The sequence below is a fragment of the Vulpes vulpes genome, chromosome 10, assembly GCF_048418805.1.
Source record: "Vulpes vulpes isolate BD-2025 chromosome 10, VulVul3, whole genome shotgun sequence".
Classification (NCBI taxonomy): domain Eukaryota; kingdom Metazoa; phylum Chordata; class Mammalia; order Carnivora; family Canidae; genus Vulpes; species Vulpes vulpes.
Genome location: NC_132789.1, coordinates 93,836,603 through 93,860,687, shown reverse-complemented (window position 1 = coordinate 93,860,687; position 24,085 = coordinate 93,836,603). Strand labels below are relative to the sequence as shown.

Genomic DNA, 24,085 nt, shown 5'->3' with positions numbered 1-24,085 from the left:
ACATGTAATGGAAATGGAATAGTTTATGTTTCACAATACATTATTATTAGCTTAGGATTGCTGAGAAATCCAAGAGTTAAAAAACAAAAAACAAATACTGCCACCAACATTTGAAATTTATTTAACTGAAAAATTTCCCAACTAATCTTTAAAATTTTTCTTTAATTTTTATTTATTTATGATAGTCACAGAGAGATAGAGAGGCAGAGACACAGGCAGAGGGAGAAGCAGGCTCCATGCACCGGGAGCCCGACGTGGGATTCGATCCTGGGTCTCCAGGATCGCGCCCTGGGCCAAAGGCAGGCGCCAAACCGCTGCGCCACCCAGGGATCCCCCAACTAATCTTTAGAATGAATTTATTTCAAGAAACAGTTACAATAAAACACACAAGGTTTGGGGTAATTGTAGGGATCTACATAATCTTCGCTGGCAGTTTACCTTGAGTAACACTATCTAACGTAATTATCATACTTAATGACCTAAACTAACTTCATATTAAGATGTATTCCTAAGAATTTACCCAAATGAATATTGTTTTCTTCCTGTCACTGGAGTTTAGTGAGTGTTCTTTATGATCATGTTTTCAAGCTCTGCAAGGAAGAGTTGGTATGTTACTGGACACATTTCCGGTCTTTCTCTGAGATGTTAGTGAAAATAACATCTCTCATATTTTCTACTCATTCATCACTTATTGGAAACCTGTGTTGTGAGGATTAAATGAATGAGCCGGAATAAAGCATTTAGGGTAGGGCCTAGCACAGAGAAATCACGATAGAAGTGTGTTAGCTATTATAATTACCACATGTGGATGCCGTGTAAGATACAGGTCCTTTCCAGATCCAGAATTTCTACTGTTCCAGCCACAAACACCGTTCCCTTACCCACTTTTGAATTCAAGTTGTGTTTTAAAGCAATTCATATTTTCACCCCCTCTGCATCTGTACACACACACACACACACACACACACTTTCACTACTGATTTATTCAGATACTACTAGTCCTGACACTCTCTGACCTGTTTCTACATTGAGACTGAGTAGGCAGAAATATTATTTAGTAGACCATTTTAAAGGCCACTTTATAATATGATCGACTTTTATATCTCTCCATAATATTTCTTTAAAAACACCAGAAAGAGTAAACATTTGGATTCCCAGATATTATTCATCAGAAGTAATTTCTGTTTTCCTTATACTGCCTTATGATATGCCTAGATCCAATACTTATTCTTGATTACATCATCCAGCAATATTCCAACAAAGAGAAAGATATTTGCACAGTACACAATTTCTTTTATTCATAAACATGAAAGTTTTCCCAAAGGTGTCATGAGATAATTTAATAATGAATAGATCTAATTATATTTCCCATTAAAACACACGGAGACACTTTTAATGTTAATATGACTATGTTTTACAGAAGTGGGTCTAGAAGGATTTGTGCTTTATGTCTACTGGTGGAACAAAAATTAATAGTTTGTAAGAACAAAAAAAAATAATTTGCAAGAACATTCTCCCAGGTTCCTGCCAGGTTCAAAAGATATAAGCTTCATGTCAACATATATAGAGTTATCATCTGTTCAACCTCTTCCTAACTCAAGCAACTTTGAACAAGTTAATTAACTTCTGTGTACCTTAGTTTCTTCTATCAGATGAATATAACACAATGACTAAATGAACTAATCATTGGGAACTACAAAATCTACCTTACTGATGCCTCTCTCTTCCTCGTCATTCCCTCTGGCATTTTTCCAATCAAGGTTCTCCATCACCTTGGGTCAGATGTTTTTCAAGTACAATGAAAAAAAAAAAAGAAAAAAAAAACCTGACTTAATTTTTAACACTGCCATACCTACCACTACCATTACAGTAGTTTACTTATGATACATATTCCCCAAGGCTATATATTACATTAAACCGTAGGTCTATATGGAGGAGCTCACTCTTAGAACACTGTACTAAATTTTGTGAAGTAAACAACCTCATTATCATGATATGCTTATAGTCCAATTTCTCTCTTTTACAAACATTCAAATTGTCATAGCTAAGAATTCTCTCAAAGTGGTAATGTCTTGGGGAGTCTGTGCTTTTGTGTGTAGTTTATGATATTTGACTGCAGAAGCCTCCATATATTTGACCCAGACACACATGCTGAAACCTGGTATGGCTTTAACCACAATGATACTCTTGCCATCCTGAGCATGCTGCCTCTAGAGGACAGACTGAATGGAAACACCACTGCAGGGGAGCAAAGTGCAAGTTCAGTCATGCATTTTTCAAAAATTTCTTGTTACTGAAACATTAAAACAATGTTTTAGAAGAAGCTGTAATAGAGAGGACTTGCTATTAAGATAAACTTATACACATGACTATTTCACATGACTTTCTGCCCAAAAATAAGCCTTTACTTGTTAGAATTACCTACTGAAATATGGTAGTAACCCAGCCCTCACCCCAGGGCAGAAAGGCCAGCCTCACATTTTTGGGGATTAGTGACATAAATGAATCATAAACTTCGTTGGCTACAGTTGGGCAAATTATAATCTATCTAAAATTTAATTCCTACATTTATGAAATAGTGATCATTTGTACACAAATAGAACACTTATTATCATCTGTTGAGGAAAATAAATAACCAAAACTAGTAAATTGATGTTTTTAAGCAAATACTTTTAGAAAGCCTTTTCTACCAGATGTTGAATGAAAGCAATCCACATGACCTTTCCTTCAAAACAGAAAAGTAGAATCCTCTAGTATGATGAGAATTTATGTACCATATATTTCAAAATATTTCAAAATGTAAGGCTATGCCCACTGTTTTTCAAAGAGAAAGCAATACTAAGAACACTTGTATACCAGATACCAGTGCCTCTGTGCTGGGCCCCGATCCAACACTTGAAGATGTATTAGGTCATTTAATCCTTACAAGTATCTTATGAAGTAGGTGTGGCTATGACCATTTTAAATAGGAAGAAACTAAGACATGGAAAAGTTAAGTGATTTGTACCAAGATCATATAGTGAAAAGGTGGTAAAGAAACATTCCGGCTGTATGGGTCTCCAGAGCACACATACTTAAACTTTAAGTTTAATGTATTTATTAATTCAGTAGTTGACTTGAAAACTCCCATGGATAATGATGAAATGGTCAAAGGGTTGCTTATATCAATTTATTAATATAATTTCTTTTTTTTTTTAAGATTTTATTTATCCATTCACAAGAGACAGAGAGAGACAGAGGCAGCGACACAGGCAGAGGGAGAAGCAGGCTCCATGCAGGGAGCCCAATGCAGGACCCGATCCCAGGTCCCCAGGATCACACCCTGGGCCAAAGGCGGCGCTAAACTGCTGAGCCACCAGGGCTGCCCTATTAATATAATTTCTTGTGCAAATTTTAAAATCATACAGAAAAATACTAACCTACAATGATTTTTCACTCTTTCATAAAACCAATTTATTAAAACATTACATCTGCATCCTAGCAGAATTTTCGTTCCCTATAAATTGTTTGAGTTACATTACTTTCTTGAATCTGTGTGATAATGTACATTAGTGAAGTTGACTTGTCATTCATCTTACAGGTTCTTTATACAATCATTTACTATTTATGTTATAAACTCATCTTTAAAATATTATGGTAATATTCAGTACTTGCAACTTTGAGATCACACATCCAGGAATCATTATTAAACTTGCATTAAATGCAAAGCTTCTTTAACTCCCTTATGCCAGTTCCATGGTGTGATGCGGGAAAGCATTCCAAGCTAGCACTGGTTGAGGTCATTTCTGCATTACGTTTCTTATTGAAGAGTATTTTTAATTGTTTTTAAAAGTAAAATAAATTGAGAGAACCTCATAAAATATGTGAGGAGAGCAATTCCTTTTCTGGTAGTTATTTTTGGCAGAAACTGAACTCTGCCTGGTATATAATTTCCCTAACATTTGATAATCAGAAAAAAATTATGCACACATATACACAGAGTTAGTTATGAATTAGTCAATGAATTTCATCATCCTAAAGGAAGACACCTGGCATAGTGAGAGCAGTTCTATAATATTAATATCAGAACCAATGAAAATTTCTCATGTGAAAGAAAGCTGTATATTTTTCAAAATGAAAATGTTTATCTGGGACCTAAAATAAAACCGTCTATATAGTTTTCCACAGAAATACTGAGGTAGTTGATTAATTATCATGGTACATGGCAAATGAAATATCCTGTTGCCTATTAAGAAACATTGTCTTATGATGGTTTAAGAGATAGCCACTCCATCCTCGCTCCATCTCCCTACCCCATTCCCTGACACAACATATAATCTGTTCTTCTTTTCAATTTATTTGCAATCATCCATAACCACCCATCTGAAAAGCGCACATTTCTCCAAGGAATTAAAAAAAAAATGCCTAGATGACTCAGTCCAAGAAATTGTCAATAAAATACATGGCAGCTTCTGGCTCTTAGTCCAGTTATTTAAACATCATCTTCTGAGTAGCATTCCACCTATTTAAATCCCAAACCCCTTTGTGCATTTTCTTTTCCTGTTAGTAACCATTACTGCCATTATTGCGGGGGTGGGTACGTACTATGTAATGAGCAAGGAGCTCAATATTTGACACCAATTTGTTCTAATATTTGTAAAAAGCCCAGATGCTGCTGAAGAGACAGAAGCGCAAACAGCTCAAGTGACTTGTTGAAAGCCCTCAGGTAAGAGGCTCTAAAAGCTCTGCCCAGGGTACCCTGTCTCTAGATATTTGTTATTTGGCGCAATATTCTTTTTTTTTTTAAATTATTTTTATTTTATTTTATTTTTTTTAATTTATGATAGTCACAGAGAGAGAGAGAGAGAGAGAGAGGCAGAGACATAGGCAGAGGGAGAAGCAGGCTCCATGCACTGGGAGCCCGACGTGGGATTCGATCCCGGGTCTCCAGGATCACGCCCTGGGCCAAAGGCAGGTGCCAAACCACTGTGGCGCAATATTCTAACCCAATCTTTGCTCCTGTCTTCTCCCTTATGTAAACAGTAAACACCTTAAAGGAACTGTACACTAACTTAAGAATAGCTTTATTTTCTAATGTGAAAAACAGCCCGATAAATACAATTTTAAGCAAAATTTGTGATTATCCATGTGGTAAAACTGCCAGTTTCCTGCAGTTGCTAAAACTTGAGTCCTCAGTCTCTTGTTTTCCAGGACCAAGTGGGATTGGTGCTATGGAAGTAGCAGTCTCTGGAGAGGTAGAGAAGTTGCTGGTAATACCAGAAACCAACTTCTGTGACCAATTAGACAACAACTCTGATGAGCTCCAAAGGGATTATGCTTAGTTATCCCAGCTGTAAAAACGCTCAAGGGAGTATGGAGTTAGGGAAATGAGTGGTTAAAGTCAAGGAAAAAAGATTCCTAGGGGGATCTATGGAGAACCCTAAGCTGCCTTCTTTTTTAACAAAAATAAACAGTTGGTTTGGGGAGAAAATCTCACACAGAATTAAAAACTTTAACCTACAAGTAATCTTTAACTCTTTAAAGATCATAAAAGCTACCATACGTCCAAGTGCAATGGTACTAAGGTTTCTATATAACAAAATAACATAAAGTGTCAGAGACTGGCTAGTTATTTATTGGTATCCTCTGTTCTGGGAAACAGAGCTAGACATTTCCGAACCTCCCTTATAGTGATGTATGTGCCCACACAAGTGAGTTCAAGCTGACAAACACCAGTGACATATGCCATTTCCACACCTCACTTATAAAAATCTGCCTTAAGACCTGTCATGACCTCTTCCCTTGCAGCAAAATAGTGTCTGCTGGAAGACAACAGAAGCTTGGTTTTGAAGGTTAGATGACTGAGCCAAAAACAGAGGGACTGGATCCTTGAAACACTGCTTAGAAGGGAACCAACCACTAAGTAATCAAGAGTACTTGCTTTAGATTTTATGCAAAAGAGAAATAAACTTCCACTGTCTTTGAACCATTATGTTTTGTTTGGTACAATGGACAGCATTATCTTAACTCATAAATACATTATCATTAGCTCAAATAAATAACTCCTATAAATACACTGTCTTAACAAATAAATATCATAACTCATACAAACACAAAGTGAGATCTATTTGTGAAAAATGTTTCACAATGAAATTCTAAATTGCTTAAGAAGAAGTAAGTAGGGCTCTGATAATATCTTGACCTCACAGTACTATGTCTAATTTGGATAAAATAAACATTAGAGTTCCTCTACCTATTCAAACACATTTATTGAGAACCCATATATATGTGTGTGTGTGTGTATATATATACATACACACACACACATATATATGATGGAAATATACTTGTCCTCAAAAAATACTGCTAAGTTAGATGGAAAATTAAGCCTAGAACCCACCTACTTATAGTCAACTGATTTGAGTACTCAAAGATTCACTGAATAGATTGACTGCTTGAGAAAAAAATAGTTCTATTAAAATTTATGTTGTAATCTTTGAAAAATAAGAACGCACTTTTATTTCCCTAGGAAGAAGCTCAGATAGCCTCAAAAACCCTCGATTCCATAGACTTTACATCCTGGCATTTGTGTGTGGTAGTAGGAAACTGAGGTCAGGGGAATGACCATCAAACACGTAAGAATATACCAACCAGAGTTAAGTAAATTGAAAACTAATAAAGTAGGATACAGAAGGTAGAGGACGGAAGGTCTCACTGCTAAGATAACAAAGACCTTGATGGAGCAAATGCCTGAACCCTGTAGATACACAACGGGGAAACAGGCATTTCACATACAAGGACTTCGAGAGCAAAACGCAAAGGCAGGGGTGGCCTTCGTATGTTTGAGGAATAGACAGAAGGTTAGTAAAAGCTCTGAGAAGACCAGAGGGAATTAGTACAGAGAGATATTCTATGCTGAAACCATGTAGGAAAGCTATGATAATGATTTTGGATTTTATCCTGAGCGACATGGAAACCACTGGAGGGTTCTGAGCACTCACAATGTACACATCATGAATTTAAAACATTTTTCTTAAGTTTCTAATGTGAATATATATTACTTTTTTGATAAATATTTATGAGAATTTCACATGACTTAAACAGAAAAAGATGTTTATTACAGCTTGTGTCAAGAGGCCGTCAGGAAACAAGAGCATCGTAGCTCATCTTGATGGATACACCACAGGTAATGTGACTCAACTGTGAAGCTGTGTCTATTCTAAGTTATCCTTTATGGGTACACTGGCTATATAACTTAATTTACTGAAAAATCCCACCCCAGTAATGTGAGACACACATGTACACACACACACAGGAAAGTACTTTGATTTTAATTGACATCTAGGATCCTACCTCTACTGGTTCATTTCAAGATTTCATTCAAATACTACCACCACAACTGCTACTTTGCTAGTGATGAGTATTACAACTCAGCTAGACAATAATCTTTAAATCAAAAAATAATTACATGTTATCCCTCTTAAGTTACTAACAAAAATAGTAGGTATTAATTTTATGTGTCTAGTGTATCACTTTTTCTCTTTTACTTCAAAAGATAAAGATATTCATTTCAGCATTTATTTCCAAGGACTTCCATGCCAAGACATTTAATTTAATGTTTATTGTCAAGGGCTCTATGTGTCAACCCTGGCACACCAGATAATTTCATTGCTTTAGCTCTGTCTGGAGGGCATTATGGGAGAACTGACTAATTCGTGGTGCATTACTCATTGCCCAGGGTCAGCAGAAACACATACTGCATAAATTGCAAGGAGTTGAACAGATTTTTCTTTCTCCTTCATCCTTCCTTTTTTTCCCCCTTTGTTTGGACTAGTAAACCTTAGACACCATAGCATCAGATGAATAGTTCGAATTACTAAGACACAGTGAAACACACATTACCTCATAAGGAGACTCCTTCCTAATACCCTCACTTCTGTCAATGCTCCACCATTTTTCATGACCTTCTCAGTCATCTGCAAAGATTTATTTACATAATCAATTGAGCGACTCTCTTAGAAAGCACATTCTTCCTAAATTAACACCAACAGTTAGTACTATATCAGTCCATTAAGCTTTTACTTTCCTCAAACTTCGATTACTTTCTCTGAACTTTCCTGTTAAGCGTGTATGTGTATGCCTATTAATTTATTATCCCAAGTTTAAATCAGGAAAATAGAAGAACATTAATTGAGGTACACTTAGGGAATCTTAAGACTGCGTTAAGATCATCTGTGATGTCAGCGCATGTGTGTATGCATGTACGCACACACATACAAGCTCTTAATAAACTGAAAATGTCTTTAGATATAAACAGTTTAACTTTTCATAATCTGGAAGTTACATAGCCGCAATTCACCTTCAGCAAGAACGTGAACTTAGAAAATGAGCCAGCTCCCAGTGACAACACCGTGACAGGCAAGCTACAAATACTATCCCAGGGGCACTTAGGCAGCTCAGCTGGAAGAGCATGTGCCTCTTGATTTTGGGGTCATGAGTTTGAGCCCATGTTGGGTATAGAGATTACTTAAATAAATATATAAATAAATACAAATACCATCCCACTTCCCTCGAATGCCCCCACACCACCACTGTTCTGCTGCTCGCAAGTCGTCTCCCCCCACTTTCCATCTCTTCTCCATGTTGCAGCCAGAGTAAACTTTTACAAGACAACAGAAAAATACACACCTGATCTTGCCAATCCCCTGCCACAAATCTTCTAGTGGACTTCCTTCACCTTCAGGAAAGTGTTCACACCCTGAATCATGGCCCCCACTAGCTTCTAGGGTGCCCCTGAGTCTCTCTGTACTAGATCTCTAAAGCTCCTTACGAACATTCAAGAGGCAGACTCTGTATCTTTCTCTTGGGTCTTCACTGTTCCCTCCTCCTAGAAGAACACTCACTCCCAGGCTGCCTAATTCTCTGCACTATCCTTCGTGGAGGTGAGAAGTTCTTCTAAGATGCTCCTGTGACACCGAGAATGTCACACCTGCCATAGAACTTAACCATTCTTTACAATAGCTGCTGACCTAATTCTCTAGGTGAATTCAAAAGGGAACAAGTCTGCTGTTGTCATTACTCTTTTCCTTGCTTCCAAGTGCCTAAACTACTACAATCAGTACTTAACACATGCGCGAATTGCCAAACTGTTAACCCTGGTGGAGAGCTGAAGACACTGTGGCTGAGACACTGAACCAGGACCGTCTGTTGCCAACATTCTCTCCCTTCCCAATTCCACAGTCACCCCTTACTACCAGCGATTCTATGTTGGATCACCAGAATAAAACAAGAAGACGAGGAACAGAAGAGGGATGGAATTAGACTAAGCCTAGGTGGACAGTAACTAGTTAAGCAATATATTTAGTTTGGATTTCCTAGAAGTTGGGACAAAAAAGTTAAGGACAAAAGCTTCAGGGCTAAAAAAATTTTGACTTTCTATCTGTATAGATTCCAAAAGAGGAGCCTGGCAGATGAAGAGTGTTGGAACTCTACTTTAGAATCGTGAGGCTCATTCATTACTCAGTTATTTTGCAAGTATTTACTGACTTGCTTCAACGAACCAGGCATTGCTATTGGACCTAGTTATATGGCAATGACTGGGATTGGCAAAGACCCTGCTCCCTAGAATATACATTTCTAGAGGCAGGAGGGGCTTGAGGGTGGAACAGCAAGGAAAGTAACAATAAACAAAACGATTTTAGAGATCAGCAAGTACCATAAGAGAATACTAAAAAAGTAGGGTGATGTAATGGATGGTACTGGTTGGGAACAGGGAGGCTATTTTATTTTTTATTTTATTTTCAGGGGACTATTTTAGATTGGACAACCTGGAAAGGATGCTCTGAGAAAATGACATTTGAGATGAGTGATGAATGAATGAATGACCAATGAATGAATGAATGAACGAACACAAAGGATCAAGCCCAATAAGGATGGGGGAGAGCTTTACTGGTGGAGGAGACATGAAGGCCAGAGGCTGTAAGGTGGGAAGAGCATGTAAATGTTCAAGAAACAGAAGTCTACAGTGACTGGATGGGAGAAAGTGAGATTGCTTGAGGGAGGAGAGTGGGACAAATGAGGTCAAAAGAGAAGGAATTATTCCTTCTAACAAGTGGGCTTTTTAAGGCCAATGGGAAGACGCTGGGATTTGTAAATAGGCAATTAACAAGATCCAGTTATGTTTCGTAAGATCATCCTGGTAGGGTGGTGGAGGGAGACTGGGTTATAAGAGGTTGGAATGGAAGTGGAGAGACAATTCAGGACACAGTGAGGCATGCCACCTAGGTGGTGGCAAACAAAAAATGGCCTTTTGACACCTCACTTGATGATACTTGGAGGGGTCTCTGTAATCAACTGTTTAACTTCTTTAAAAGATAAAAATCTATCTAAAGTACCATAAAGGCAATGAGTGAGTTATGTGCCACTGGTTGCTACAATACTTTAGTAATTAGTTCTGACCTTCTATAAGTTATGCGGGTGCCTGAACAGATTTCCAAGGAACAGGAATCAGATTGTAAAAAATATTCAAGTTATTGCAGTAATAATTTATTAAATATCCTAATAAAATGAATACTTATTTTAACAAAGCACCTAACCAGAGATTCACATTAGGAGGTCATAGTTTATCATATGATACTATAGAAAGAATACATGGCTAGTTCCAAGCTGTCTGTGTGATTCAAGAAAATCACTTAAATTTTTGAAACTCAATTTCCTTACCAGTGTAGAACAGACATAACAAGGTCTGTCCTGCCCACCTCACAAGAGAGCTGTGAGAATAAAAGAATGTGAAAGAATTCTAGTAATATAAAGCATTATATAAATGCAAGGTTGTGTATCAAAGTACAGTGACAGACCTGGGGAGATTTTAAGGGTTCATTTAACATAATCTCATTTCATAGTTGTGGGAACTGACAACCAAGAAGGTGAATTAGCATGGCACTGCTAACACTAGAATCCAGATCATACTTTTATGCAATATAGAAAAAAAATAATTTGAATAGTTTTCAAATTTTCTATAATATAAAACTGTAACATTAATATTTTAAAACAAATATTCTAAAGCATGCAAAAATACTAAAAGGAAAAAGTAACTCGGAATTCATTATTAATGATGTATTATGTTTGTATAAACCAAAAATGATGCGCGATTAATTTTAATCTCAATTCTATGATATATGTATCTTTAAAAAAATGACTGCTCTCAGAAAATTATGATTTTCATAATGCTAGATGGTTGAAGTTGTTACATGTAAGGACACAAGCAAGTACCTTTTACCTGGTTTTTGGCATTGAATTATACTGAAGTCCTTCAAAAGTTTAATCTTCAATATAATCCATATTAATATTGCTTATGAATAGTATGTTTCAAACTTCTTATCATCCAGAATTCCTAAATAGTTTATATCAGAAATTTTTTGCTGCTTAGGTGAATATTTATGTCCATATTTTGCATAAATGTTAAACTACATGATTTAGTATAACAAAATTCTCAGAGTTAACAATGTTAATCTTTATTTATCACTAGTATTGCTAATATAAATACTGGGGGGGGGGTTAATGTATGCTGGCTCATTACTGTCTTCGGTCTTTATACCCTATTCAGTTTCATCTAAGTTTATCCAGCCATGGGGAAAAAAAAAAATCTTCCCAAGGTAAAATAATTATCCACTGATTCTGAACTTAATAACATTTGCCTATATCTGCATTTTTGTACTTCTTGTTAATTAATCTCTTATACAATTGATAAATACTTATAAAATGGCCGAGATCTGAGAGTCAAGGAGCGGCCACATTAAGATAACAGGAAATGGAATTCAGGCAAAAGAAACAACTAGCGGAAAGACTCTATGGCTTGGTCTGTTAAATGAACAAAAGGAAGATCAAGGCAGCTGAAGTGGAGAAGATAAGGAAAGTAGAACAAGATGAGAGAAGCAGAGCAAGCCTCAGCTGGCTCATACACAGCTTTGTAGGGAGTATAGATTTTATTCCAGGTGCAATAGGGAGTTACTAAAGAGTTTTAAGAGAAATGACATGATCTGGTTCATAGTTTATAAGATAAATCAGGCATCTATCTATGTGAAAATGGCAAGACTCAAACGCAACAGTGGGAGTCAACTGGAACAGTAATGGAGGAGAGTAAAAAACATGACTTCATGATTAAAAGGTAGAAAAGGCAGGATTTTATGAAGAATAATGAGTTTGGGGCAATGTGAAGAACCAAAGGTAATTTGTAGTGTTAGGGCTTCAATGTCTTAATAGACGGTAATGCCAAAGATGATGAGCTGAGGAAAACTGGAGAACCACAGGCGTTTGTTGCCTACTTGATTAGTTGGTTGGTTAGGTTTTTTTTTTGGTGGTGGTTGGGAGAGCATTCAGGGGTTATATTTTGGCCATGTCAAATCTGAGTTGACACATCTACATCAATATATCCAGTGGGTAATTGAATACATAGTCTTGAATTTTATTATAATCAACAAATGGGTTTCTGGTTTTGGGGGCAAAATTTTGTAAGACTTTTTAGCTGCTCATTAAGTGTTTACATGTTAATACATATATAAATAACAAATGATCAAGATAATTTTAAGGGTGAGGAAGAGGATATTTTGGCTGCGATAGGATAAAGATTCTTGAAATCAATAAACAGGTAGGGTAACAAGAGATACAAGGTCCCATTTTCTTTCCCTTTTGATCTAAGCCATTAACATAAAAGTGTAAGATACACACTAGCAAAAAATTTAAAAAGTAGCCCACAGGAATGAAAAATAGGAATTCATTTATATTTTAAAGTAAAGTTACCTTAAACATTTAGAATTTTACTCATAGAATCTTTTAAAGAACTTGCAAAATACGTAGTGCCTCCTCCATATGTATAAACCTAATAAAAGTTCAGTTGAGATATGAACTAGATGTTTGTCATTTGAATTAATGAGCCTTTGTAAGTAAAGTTTGTTCTTCAAATGCTTTCAGGATTAACAGACCTGAGATAGAAATATCCTTTCTTTTACATCTTAAGAGAACTCATTTAAAGATCAGAATCAAGAAAAACTAAATAGTAACCAAGATACCAATAACAAAACACATTAAGCAAAACAGATACAATCTCTGATTTCCTTTGTGTATCCTCTTCCCTTGTAGGCCATGGTGTGACATGTTATTCTCCGTCGCTTACAAACTAGATATCTTCATATCAAACTAGATAGATGCCTATCTTAATATATAACCAAACAAGGCTTATTCTAATGCATTCTACCAACTGTGGAAAACTGGGGAATAAGAAATGAAAAGTAAAGGAGGTGAAAATAATTTTAGGTCACTGCAGCGGGAGTGAATTAAGACATCTTTATCCCAAAGTGAGTAACCGACTTAAGTGGTGAAAGGAGGGGAAAAGTGAAAAATACACAATTGCCAAGAATTCTATACATTCCACTTAACTGTGCTTCAAAATTGTGAGAGATTCTGACGTGAATGGAACAACAATAACAAAAAAAGATTTAATCATCTTTAATTCAGGAAAAGGGGGATGGGACATCGATTTGAATGAATATCTGACAAGTCAGATACTGCATATCCTCATGAGGACACTGCTTTGCTTATCTCAGAGCAGATGGCCTGCTCAATTGTGTCTGTGTGTGAGTGTGCGTGGTGGTGGAGTGGGAATGGGGGAGCAAGGATTAACACCATCCTTCATATGTCCAACCTAAATCCTCCCCAGTCACCAGGTACCTTTAAAAAAAATTCTTGAAGTGTTCAATTTCACAAGTCTTAAGGGTTCTTCAGCTTTATTTGTACAAGCTTATTATATAAGAATCTCCCTTTAAGTCAGTGAGTGGTGAAACGAGAAAGCCCTTGGCTTACCTGAGAGCATGTTTAGTTGACATGGTTAGTATATTATTGTGTTAGAAGAAAGCAGGTACCTTCCTTGGTTGATCTGGGGAAAACAACTCTGAAAGAGCGATGGCTTTTCTGGCAGAGGGGCAAAGGGAATTAGGAGAAAGATCCAATAAAGCCAGATTTAGGAGCTGTTTTACTACTTTTCAGTAAAGAAACTTTAGCCTAAAGTTGGTCACTTTTCTTAAATTGAAATATGGATGATTTCACTGAGAAACAGCCTAACATAAAATATGTTGCTTTTAGCATATAAGAATTTCAGTGTTAACACCTTCTTTGGCACAGATTGTCAATTTTTATTGCATGCAAATTGGGGGTGGGGGGAGAATGAACTCATGACTTAAAAATCTGGCAACTGCTTGAATTTCACAGTAAAGAAGCATCATTAAGAAGCTAGGAATGTGAGTCACTTAATATCAGGCTTCAGCTAAATTCTTAAGTGGTTACATAACACCACTAATTTTTAAGAACAAGAAAGGTTGTTTTTTGGTTTTTGTTTTTTTTAAAAGTCAGGGCTTTAGGATTTCCTCTCTCTGGTTTTCATACCACAAAAATGTCATGTCTGACCCTACTAATATATGTTACTTACTGCTTTTTTTCTTGAAGAATGAAACCTCTCCATATCTTCAGACAGATGTCATTATCAACCTGGCTCTCCAAGAACGTATCTTTCTTTAGATTTGGAAACTCATCTCTCTATGATAAAGCTTCATGTTTACAAAATAAGGTAAAACATGAGGAATTCCACTGCAATAATCAAAATAGTACTAAAATCCTGGTTGGTTCACACATTATCAAATAACTGAATTAAAAATTAAAAACCATGCTTTAAATCCTAGAAGCTTCACACCATGCAGATAACATGTCTGAAAGAATAACAAAAGTTTTCACTCAGGCTTTGTCATTTTGACATGAAGTAAATACAAATTTTGAATTTTGGAAAATGAATAAAGAATATATATTTGAAAATTAATTTTAAAAATCGTTTGAACTTCTATATAAATACTTTCCCCAAAATTAGCTGTAGTAAAATTAGAAAAACAAATATATAAGTTCTATGTACATTATTAATCAAAGGCACGCTTTTGTGAGAACAAGGGTCACAAGCAACAAATATTAATTTGCTTAAGCTGTTAAGAGCTTCTTTTCCCAGAATTTTAAAAAAGATGAAAAGAACCAGGCAAAAGAAGACATTATCGTAACTTAATATATATATAACACTGTGTTTAGAGCAACAAGAAAGCAAATAACCATGTCCTTCTTACATGCTTAGCATTAAATTATCTTTCACAAAGCAAAAGGTTTTTTTTTTTTTTTTTTTTTTACCGAAAAGCAATATGTACAGTTAAGAGGTATAGAACTCCCACATCCCGGCCTTTAAATTGTTCTTATAATAAAGCAGCATTTATGAGCCCCATAATGACTATTTTAAATCCCCTGAATCACATCACAATAGAAAAACACTGTGTAGCATAATGTATAATAGCATATTTAAATATGACCCAAAATTCCATGCTTCTATCTATATTAAGTTGTGAGCAAAATAAAGGCATTTCTACCTTGATCATTTCTCTAAGCAAAGGTTAACTAGAAAGGCCAACCTTAGGAAGGAATAGAATACATACCATGATATAGTCTCTTTCGTTAGAAAAGGCAAGAAGAACAGATTTAAATTAAGACTTGGTGTATAAAAGCTGAAAGCATAGAATTTGTATCCACATAATGAACTGATGTCTCCTCTAAAGACGTCAGATTGCTGTTCAGCTAAACTATCTAAAAATACCTCCTTGCAAACACACACACACACACACACACACACGAAATGACTACAAAGACAGGTCTTACTAAGCAGCTCTACTTGCACAAAATCACTTAATAAGTGGGGAAAAATTTTAAAGTAGGGAAAATTTAACAGGAATTTTTCATAGCAACTATGATCTTTTATGAGCTATTTTGAAAACCAGTTCCTATCTGTAAAAAGTAGTTAATGGAGGATCTTAAAGCAAATCATAATCGATCTAAGATGTCCAACAGAGACTCATGTTCTATGAACTTAAAACAAGATAAAGAAAGATAAATCTCTGCATCACTGTCAACATTCTATTTAAAAACCAAGAAAAGGGAAATTTTCTGGCTGGAAAAGTAGGAATCAAACTCATGGATGCCACTAGATGCCAGACCCTGTGCCACATATGTAATCTTGACCAAAAAAAAACCTATGAAGTAGGCATCATTAAGAGCACTTTACAGACTAGGAAAAATGGTTCAGAACATTTAACTAATCTGCCTAATGCCACACAGCTAGCTACTAAGAAAAGGTAGGGTTCCAACCCACATACAAATGATTTTAGAGCATTATAATCTAACATCAATAACTGACAGAGGCTTTCGAGTCTGATTCTGAAAATATTAACTTTTTATATTTTTTAAACCTCAAGTTTTTCACCAATAACGCAGATTCTTACTTCACTCCTAGTATTATTTTGATGAAGAAAATAATATATGTACTTAGTAAAATAATAGTAACTATTACTATAATCATTAATAATCTTCATAACAAGGTTGAGAGAGACCAGTATTGGCATCATGATCTTCACTTCGAAATGAGAAAACAGAAACTTCAAGAAGTTAAATGACTTGCTTAACAGTGTGCAGCTAGTAAGCATCAGAGCAAGGACTCAAAGCAAGGTCCTTGTACATAAAGCATTTTATTGTTCAGCTACACAAAAACCTACTTGGAATAGTTCTTTCCTATTACTATGGGAAAAGGTTCACAGCTGAAATAGGTATTTTGCTATAAATATCCATTAAGTATGGGAAAACGATATGCAATGAGCGGTTAGTGAGCTTTGCTACACTATGACATTTCAGTATGCATCCTGTTTGGCCTCAGCTTCAGGGTAACACTCAAAGCTACCCATTAAGTTTATTATAAACCAATTGAAGGCAATACCTTCTTCTACAGCATCTTTGGATAGTACTTAGGGGAGCAAACAAAACAGAGAAAAGAAATAATGTATATCCAGAGGCAGTTCTTGATACATACATACAACACCTTGATGGATGTTCTCTAATCCTGCCTGCTACAATGCCCCACCCACCATCCTATTTAAAGGAAAATGGAGACTGAACCTAGGGCCATTAGCACTGCCAAGACTTCTTAACGCAATGGAGTCCGTAATCATTGGATCTCACTCGGGTCACTGTTGTGGCCAGGTTAAAGTATATTTTCACACAGCTTTCTAAGAGGTGTATTACATTGCACAGTCTCAAGAATATGTGTTATAGGAACGGAGATTAAAGATATGTCAAAATTGTGACAAAGATGGACCTATGATTCATTTATCTGTATTTTAAATGGCTAAGACAATGTTGCTAAATCTGTGTGGCTGAAAAAACTACCTCATTTGGCTAAATGCTAAAATTAGCTCCTTGTAAATTACTTATCTCACTAGAAACAAATTAAGAGGGCAAACATCACCCAAACAATAAGTAAAAAAAAACAAAAAAACCCAGCATTCTTATGTATAAAAATATAGGGTAATATGAAAGACCTCTGAAGGACCATACGGATGGGAAATCTCAAATATGTGTGGGGACCCAAAAAAGGTTGAATTAACAATAGAAAACTTCCACATAGTTAGAGAAATTCTTCAATACAAAATTATACTCATAATTCTAGCCACAGTTCAAGGGGAATAAAATGCATTTATTTTATTTCCTTCAAGATCAAGGTAAAGTTACTCTATATTTTATGGTAGGGATGGTAATGACTACACATCTGTATGAAATCCCTTTAAAACTTACGCTAGAGAAAGTCTTAATGTAGGGGGAAGAAACAAACTGTTCTCCAACTTTCTGATGAGAATTATAATCCACAGGATACATAGAAAACAAGGAATTGGGCCATCCTTGCAACAAAGTACTAGAAGCCAAGTTTAGTGCCCTCATGCAGCTTCCAAAAATAGATCTTCATGTGCACGGGTGTGTGTGTGTGTGTGTGTGTGTGTGTGTGCACGTGTGCATGCATATGTATGCACACCTGTACATGAAAAGACTTCCACTGGCTGCACTCGTATTAGCTGTATCACTTTGGAAAAGTTACTTTACTTCTCTATGCCTTGATTTCTTTGAGTTATAAAAGAAGACAATAGGGATCCCTGGGTGGCGCAGTGGTTTGGCGCCTGCCTTTGGCCCAGGGCGCGATCCTGGAGACCCGGGATCAAATCCCACGTCGGGCTCCCGGTACATGGAGCCTGCTTCTCCCTCTGCCTGTGTCTCTGCCTCTCTCTCTCTCTGTGACTATCATAAATTAAAAAAAATAGAAAGAAATTTAAAAAAAAAAGAAGACAATATACTTGCATGGTTGTGAGGATTAAATGAGATAATATATTAACAGAGTTTTGACCATTGCCTAGAACATAGGAAGCCTTACTTTTAGCTAATGACATTATGACTGTTACTCTTTACTCTAATACTAGATTAGTGAACAGAAGATTGCTTGCTGAGTATGGAACTGCAGAGGAAGAAAAGTGAATCAACATTAAGACATGTCATCCAAGCAAAGAGAAAACCTAACACATAGTCTCTGATCCACTTGCATGACAGATTTAATTTTCCTTACCTCCTCTGCATAATGAAGGATAAATGGCCATCGTCAAAAAAAACATAGGAACTGTGCTTATTATGGGCCATTCATTGCTCTAAGCACTTTATAGGTTTTATCTTGTTTAATCTTCACACAACCATACCATCTCCATTTTACAAATGAAATCGGTGTAAGGGGGAAGCTAAACAAATTAGCTAGACTCACATAGCTAGTGAGTGGTGAAGCCAGAATAGAAATCCAAGTTCCTGGCTCTGGAGCCCTCCTCTACCCACTAGGCTACAGTTCTTACTAATGCCTTCTCTCTGTGTAACTTCCTTCACAAAGGTTACAACTGGTTAGTGTTTTCATTATTTCATGTACAAATTATTTCCCCAACTGTGTTATTTTTATAGATAGAAAGTGAAACTATTCCTAGAAACCTAAGTGAGATCTCCCTTCTCCCATTCATAGCTAAGTTCTAAGAGCTCCTGTAGATCGCTAGGATGGTTATTTTTAATATATTTCAGGATTTAGTTTCCTTTAGATAGAAAAGATAGCATCCTATCAATTACAAGATTACAACATAGAAACCATTATGGGAGCAGGGCATCTTCAACCTCATTTCAACTCGGGCTTCTAAGTTCTTCTATCATATGACTCTGACCTGCTGCTTAAAACCTTCAAAATCTGCCTGCCTGAAATGCCCTTATTCCTTAAATCTATTCATATTCACCTGGTGGGCTCCTGCTGCCCCTTGTATATTCCTCCACTGGGCCCCATACATAACACTAATGCACACGTCAACAGATGCCTCTCCTGCTGCTCTTCTGTGAGCAACTCTAAGACAGAAGTGCAGTCTTACAAATAACCAAAACCAAATACAGAATACATTTTCCTAAAACCAGTGATTTTGTGTATCTAGTTCCACAACTATATGTACACTATTATTGTAATATACAAATGTTAAACACAATTATACTAAGTATTATGCTAATATCATATTTCACTGATTCTAAGATATACAATTTCTTTTTTATTTTAACAGTTTTGAAATTGAGATCCATCCTAAAATCAATGAAAAGAAAATACTGGGTTATTTAAAATAAGATGGGTTAGTCAATGGTGTCTTAGATGTGATGAAAAATTACATTTTCATTAAAATACACACAAATTTTTAAAGAAAATAATCCTAGGGAATTCTTGATCCATCCCACCTGCTCACCTAATATAATTAGAAGAAATGATTAGTCAACAGCAGGACTCCAGTTGACTACTAGCTACCCTCAAGAAAGACCTAAAGCAAAGCTTGTACTTCAGAAACTTAACTCATGAACATTACAATCCCAGGTGGTACCCTGGCCACCTTACACTTTTCACTATATTCTACTGTTAATGGCTTTCTAATTATTTCCTCAATCTACAGCACTGGCCCAAAACTCTTCGACCTGACATTCAAAGGGTTCTCTCTTATCAGCCTGTACACCTCCAGCTGCCCCTCCACCTCACCAAGCTGATCTATATCACTGTTCCTTGACTATACACGAACACTTGATTCAGTGCTTTTAGCTCATTCTGTTTGCCTTGCAAAAATTCCACCCATTTCCTCTTTTCTTCACATCTTGCTTATCTCTTGACCTTATTAGTGGCACAGCTCAAGTCTTATTTCCTTCTTTGTAGACTACTCAAATTATACATGACATTCCTGCTTGTGCACTCCTATGTATTTTTTGTCAATACTGCTCAACCAAGCATTTAAATATAGGCAGCCAGACACAAAGTTTTCAAACCATATTTTTAAATCTCTTTTTGAGAAATCTGGATAAAAACCCACAAGAAAACATTCAGTTTTCTTTTATTTTGACATTTTTTATTCAGTTAATGCTGAAAACACTTCTATTACTTGAGAACTACAATCTATATTCTCTTCTTCTATTCAAAGAGAGAGCTTAAGAAGTCTTGCTCTAAGAAAAAAGCCTGAGAGACATTTAACTTATCCATATCTCTTTTTCTAGGGCAAAGTAAGTTTTCATTTAATATCACTACTGTCAACTTTTGGATATTTGTTCTTCAACATGCAGGCTTTAAATCTTATTTATACTAAGTTGCTAATTTTTTTTCACGGAGACAATAAGAAAACAGGATAATGAAGGGTAAAGAAATCTGGGAATATGCCCAACTAAAAGGAACATGAAAGGGGGGCACCTAGGTGGTTCAGTGGTTGAGCGTCTACCTTTGGCTCAGGGCGTGACCTAGGGGTCCTGGGATGGAGTCCCACATCGGGCTCCCTGCAGGGAGCCCGCTTCTCCCTCTGTCTACATCTCTGCCTCTCTCTCTGGGTCTCTCATGAATTAAATAAATAAAATCTTTAAATTAAAAAAAAAAAAGAACACAAAAGGTTTCAATGATAAAAGACATGATGCACAATGGAAAGGGAAGAGGACAAGAATGTTGTCACAGGTATTTACATATTTTCTTTAGCTAAGCCATTTAATTTTTTTTAAATTTTTTATTTATTTATGATAGTCACAGAGAGAGAGAGAGAGGCAGAGACACAGGCAGAGGGAGAAGCAGGCTCCATGCACCAGGAGCCTGATGTGGGATTCGATCCCGGGTCTCCAGGATCGCGCCCTGGGCCAAAGGCAGGTAGCTAAGCCATTTGAAAGCTCACTTCTTTTTTCTTTTTTTTTCACTTCTTTTTTCTTTAGATATTTTAATATTGACTTCCAGTATCTTATAATTTGTCACAAATTTCAAGAAAAACACAATGATATGAATACAGTAAACTTTATTAAAATCACGTTGCATTTTTTCCATATGAGATGAAATCCTAACACTAACTAAAGAAGCTCTTAAATAACTTTTCCCTCAAAATGTAAATTATATATAATACATAGTATGTTGTAGAGCAATATATAATATGTTGCAAACTTTAAAACTGTAAAGTAGACAAAGCAGTTTAGAAGTCTCATAATAGTTAAAGTGTCTCTTAAATCAGTTGTCCTCAAATACATTTTTCTACATATATTTTGGGGGGAAGGGAAATCTAGAACAAATACTATTACAGATTTTATACTATGGTATAATACAAACATGTCTGTAATACGAAGATATGTATTAAAATGTTACCAATAGTTTTATCTGACTGGTAAACCTGTGATTCTTTTTATGTCCTTGTCTTTACCTGCTTTCTTTTCAAAGAATATGTAAGTTACGTGTTTTTTTTAAATGGTAAGTTTTGCACAAAACTAATAATGCAGACAAGCCACAGGTTAAAGTGCCACCTGAATAACAATAACACAAAGCAAGCAAGCATCAAAAATTAGTTTACCTATTCAGGGGGTACCCCTTCTAAAATAACTTTATTTTTATTTTTAGGTGAATGTTATCTCTAAACTAGTATAATTTTGACATTTGATTGTTTCCATAAATAGAATTAATTCAAACAAGGAATAGGAAACTTTGTAGATTAATATAATACAAACATAAAATGCCTATTTTTTTTAAATTTTTTTTTTATTTATGATAGTCACAGAGAGAGAGAGAGGCAGAGACACAGGCGGAGGGAGAAGCAGGCTCCATGCACAGGGAGCCTGATGTGGGATTCGATCCCGGGTCTCCAGGATCGCGCCCTGGGCCAAAGGCAGGCGCCAAACCGCTGCGCCACCCAGGGATCCCCAAAATGCCTATTTTTAATTGCCACTTAGTATGAAGAAAAGGGTATTAAAAAAAAAGTAAATAAGAGATTAATTAACCATAAAGAAAAAGTTAATTTCAGCTTTCACATCTCAATCACTGGAAGCCTAGGTTGTAAATTGTACTCATCACTCAAATTCTGTCCACGTCCCCTGGCCCCCCCCCCCCCCCGCCCCTTGCCCAGCCACTACATGCTCAGTGAATTCTTCTCAATCCTTATTAATAGCCCCAAGCAATCTTCTTTTTCACTAATAGTAAAAAGTGCTATGCACTTCTCCGTTCAATAAAACCCAGAAAAACTGCACATCACAATATTCCCACTAACTCTAATTTTTTTCTGATTTTCTGAGGGAAAAAAAGTGCTTTCATATTTATTCAAAATAGTTCTGAGACTAGAAACGTCTAGTTGAACCCATTCTGTTTCTCTAGAAGAGAGGCAATCAAGATTACAATTCTATGGCCTTTTTTTTTTTTTTTACAGGCAGGTTTGTCTTCTTTCATTATGAAAGTCATGAAGTTCTTTACTAGCATTTAAACTTAGTGAAAAGTTGACCTACTGGAAATAATTCATTATAAGGTATTCCTATCATAATCTCTATTTTTTAAGTTCCCTAGTTAAAGTTGCTTTTATCAATAAAATAAACCATGCAGAATGTTAAAATTCTAGCTTTTTCTATATATATGTAAATTGGAAATGAGATTATGGGTTAACTATATTATTGTGTTAATACAAACACATATATATGCATGAAATACACTCATATATATATATATTTCATTTTATAATCAATTCAATATATAAACCAATAATGTACTTTAGAGTTCACAAAATATATGTACATTAATCTGCAAGATGTTTTCAGACTATTACTTTTTCTTTTTAAAGATTTTATTTATTTATTCATGAGAGACACAGAGAGAGAGAGAGAGAGGCCGAGGCATAGGCAGAGGGAGAAGCAGGCTCCATGCAGGGAGCCTGAAGTGGGACTTGATCCCAGGACTCCAGGATCATGCCCTGGGCCAAAGGCAGGCACTCAACCGCTGAGCCACCGAAGTGACCCTAGACTATTACTTTTTCAATCAACAAATATAAGGTTAATCCATTACTAAGATGTCTCTGAGAACAGGCTTTATAAGGAATGAGCATGCAGTGTGATCTGTGTACTGACAAGGAATGAAAAGATTCGAAGTGCATGGGGAATATTTATATAGTGACTTAACATACAAAGGAAACAGAGATAAGGGGTTGACTGGTAAGTTATGCATATATGACCCATATCATAGACTAATTAAGAACAATTATTATATGTCATATACACATACTATATATATATATATACACAACACTATATATACACAACAAAACTAACATAAGAAGCCTATGCTACAGGTTCAATTAATAAGAAGAAATGGCAGAGGTTGACAACTGACTAGTTCTATCTTGTGAAAGTGTTTCTATACTAACAGAAAGGCAAGGGCAGGGATCAAGAGCTTAAAAGGACGATCTGTATGATGCACAACATAGAGGGACGTGCTGTTTTTTTAGTGTAATCTGTTATATCACTTCTTTATGAGCTTTAGAGTATAAATGTATATTTATGTTCTCTTATACGCTTTCGTACACATTTCTTATCTATGTTCCCAGAATATGGGCACAGTATTTAACCAGTCCTGTATAACTCCTATGTCAGTACTAATAGCACTGGCATTTTAATACTGTAAATGGAAATACAAGCATATGTCAGGTCTTCAAAAATAAATTGAATTTCTTAATGATGAAGAAAAATAAGGAGGTAGAGAGACCAAAGATCCTAGAACAGGAAAGTAACAGGGACCTAGAGGACACATTTATAAACTTTCATTTAAAACACACACGCGCATGCGCACACACACAAATCTCTATATACATCCAGGCATTCATGTTCTTTCGTTTTT

The 24,085-nt window shown here is 35.9% G+C and overlaps 1 protein-coding gene across 40 annotated transcripts in view; it reads right to left on the bottom strand.

Moving 5' to 3' along the window:
* The window catches only part of RAPGEF2 (Rap guanine nucleotide exchange factor 2), a 241,277-nt gene that overhangs the window by 58,378 nt on the left and 158,814 nt on the right, over positions 1-24,085 (bottom strand). For 8 of the 40 annotated variants that reach the window (XM_072724947.1, XM_072724937.1, XM_072724938.1 and 5 more), the window contains one exon: positions 1,707-1,772. The exons of 29 other annotated variants lie outside the window; for them this stretch is intronic. In XM_072724947.1, the coding sequence (XP_072581048.1) occupies positions 1,707-1,772 (66 nt within the window). Of the gene's footprint in view, positions 1-1,706; positions 1,773-15,494; positions 15,740-24,085 lie in introns of those variants that run through there. 3 more of the 40 variants (XM_072724967.1, XM_072724968.1, XM_072724971.1) reach the window with 2 other exon arrangements.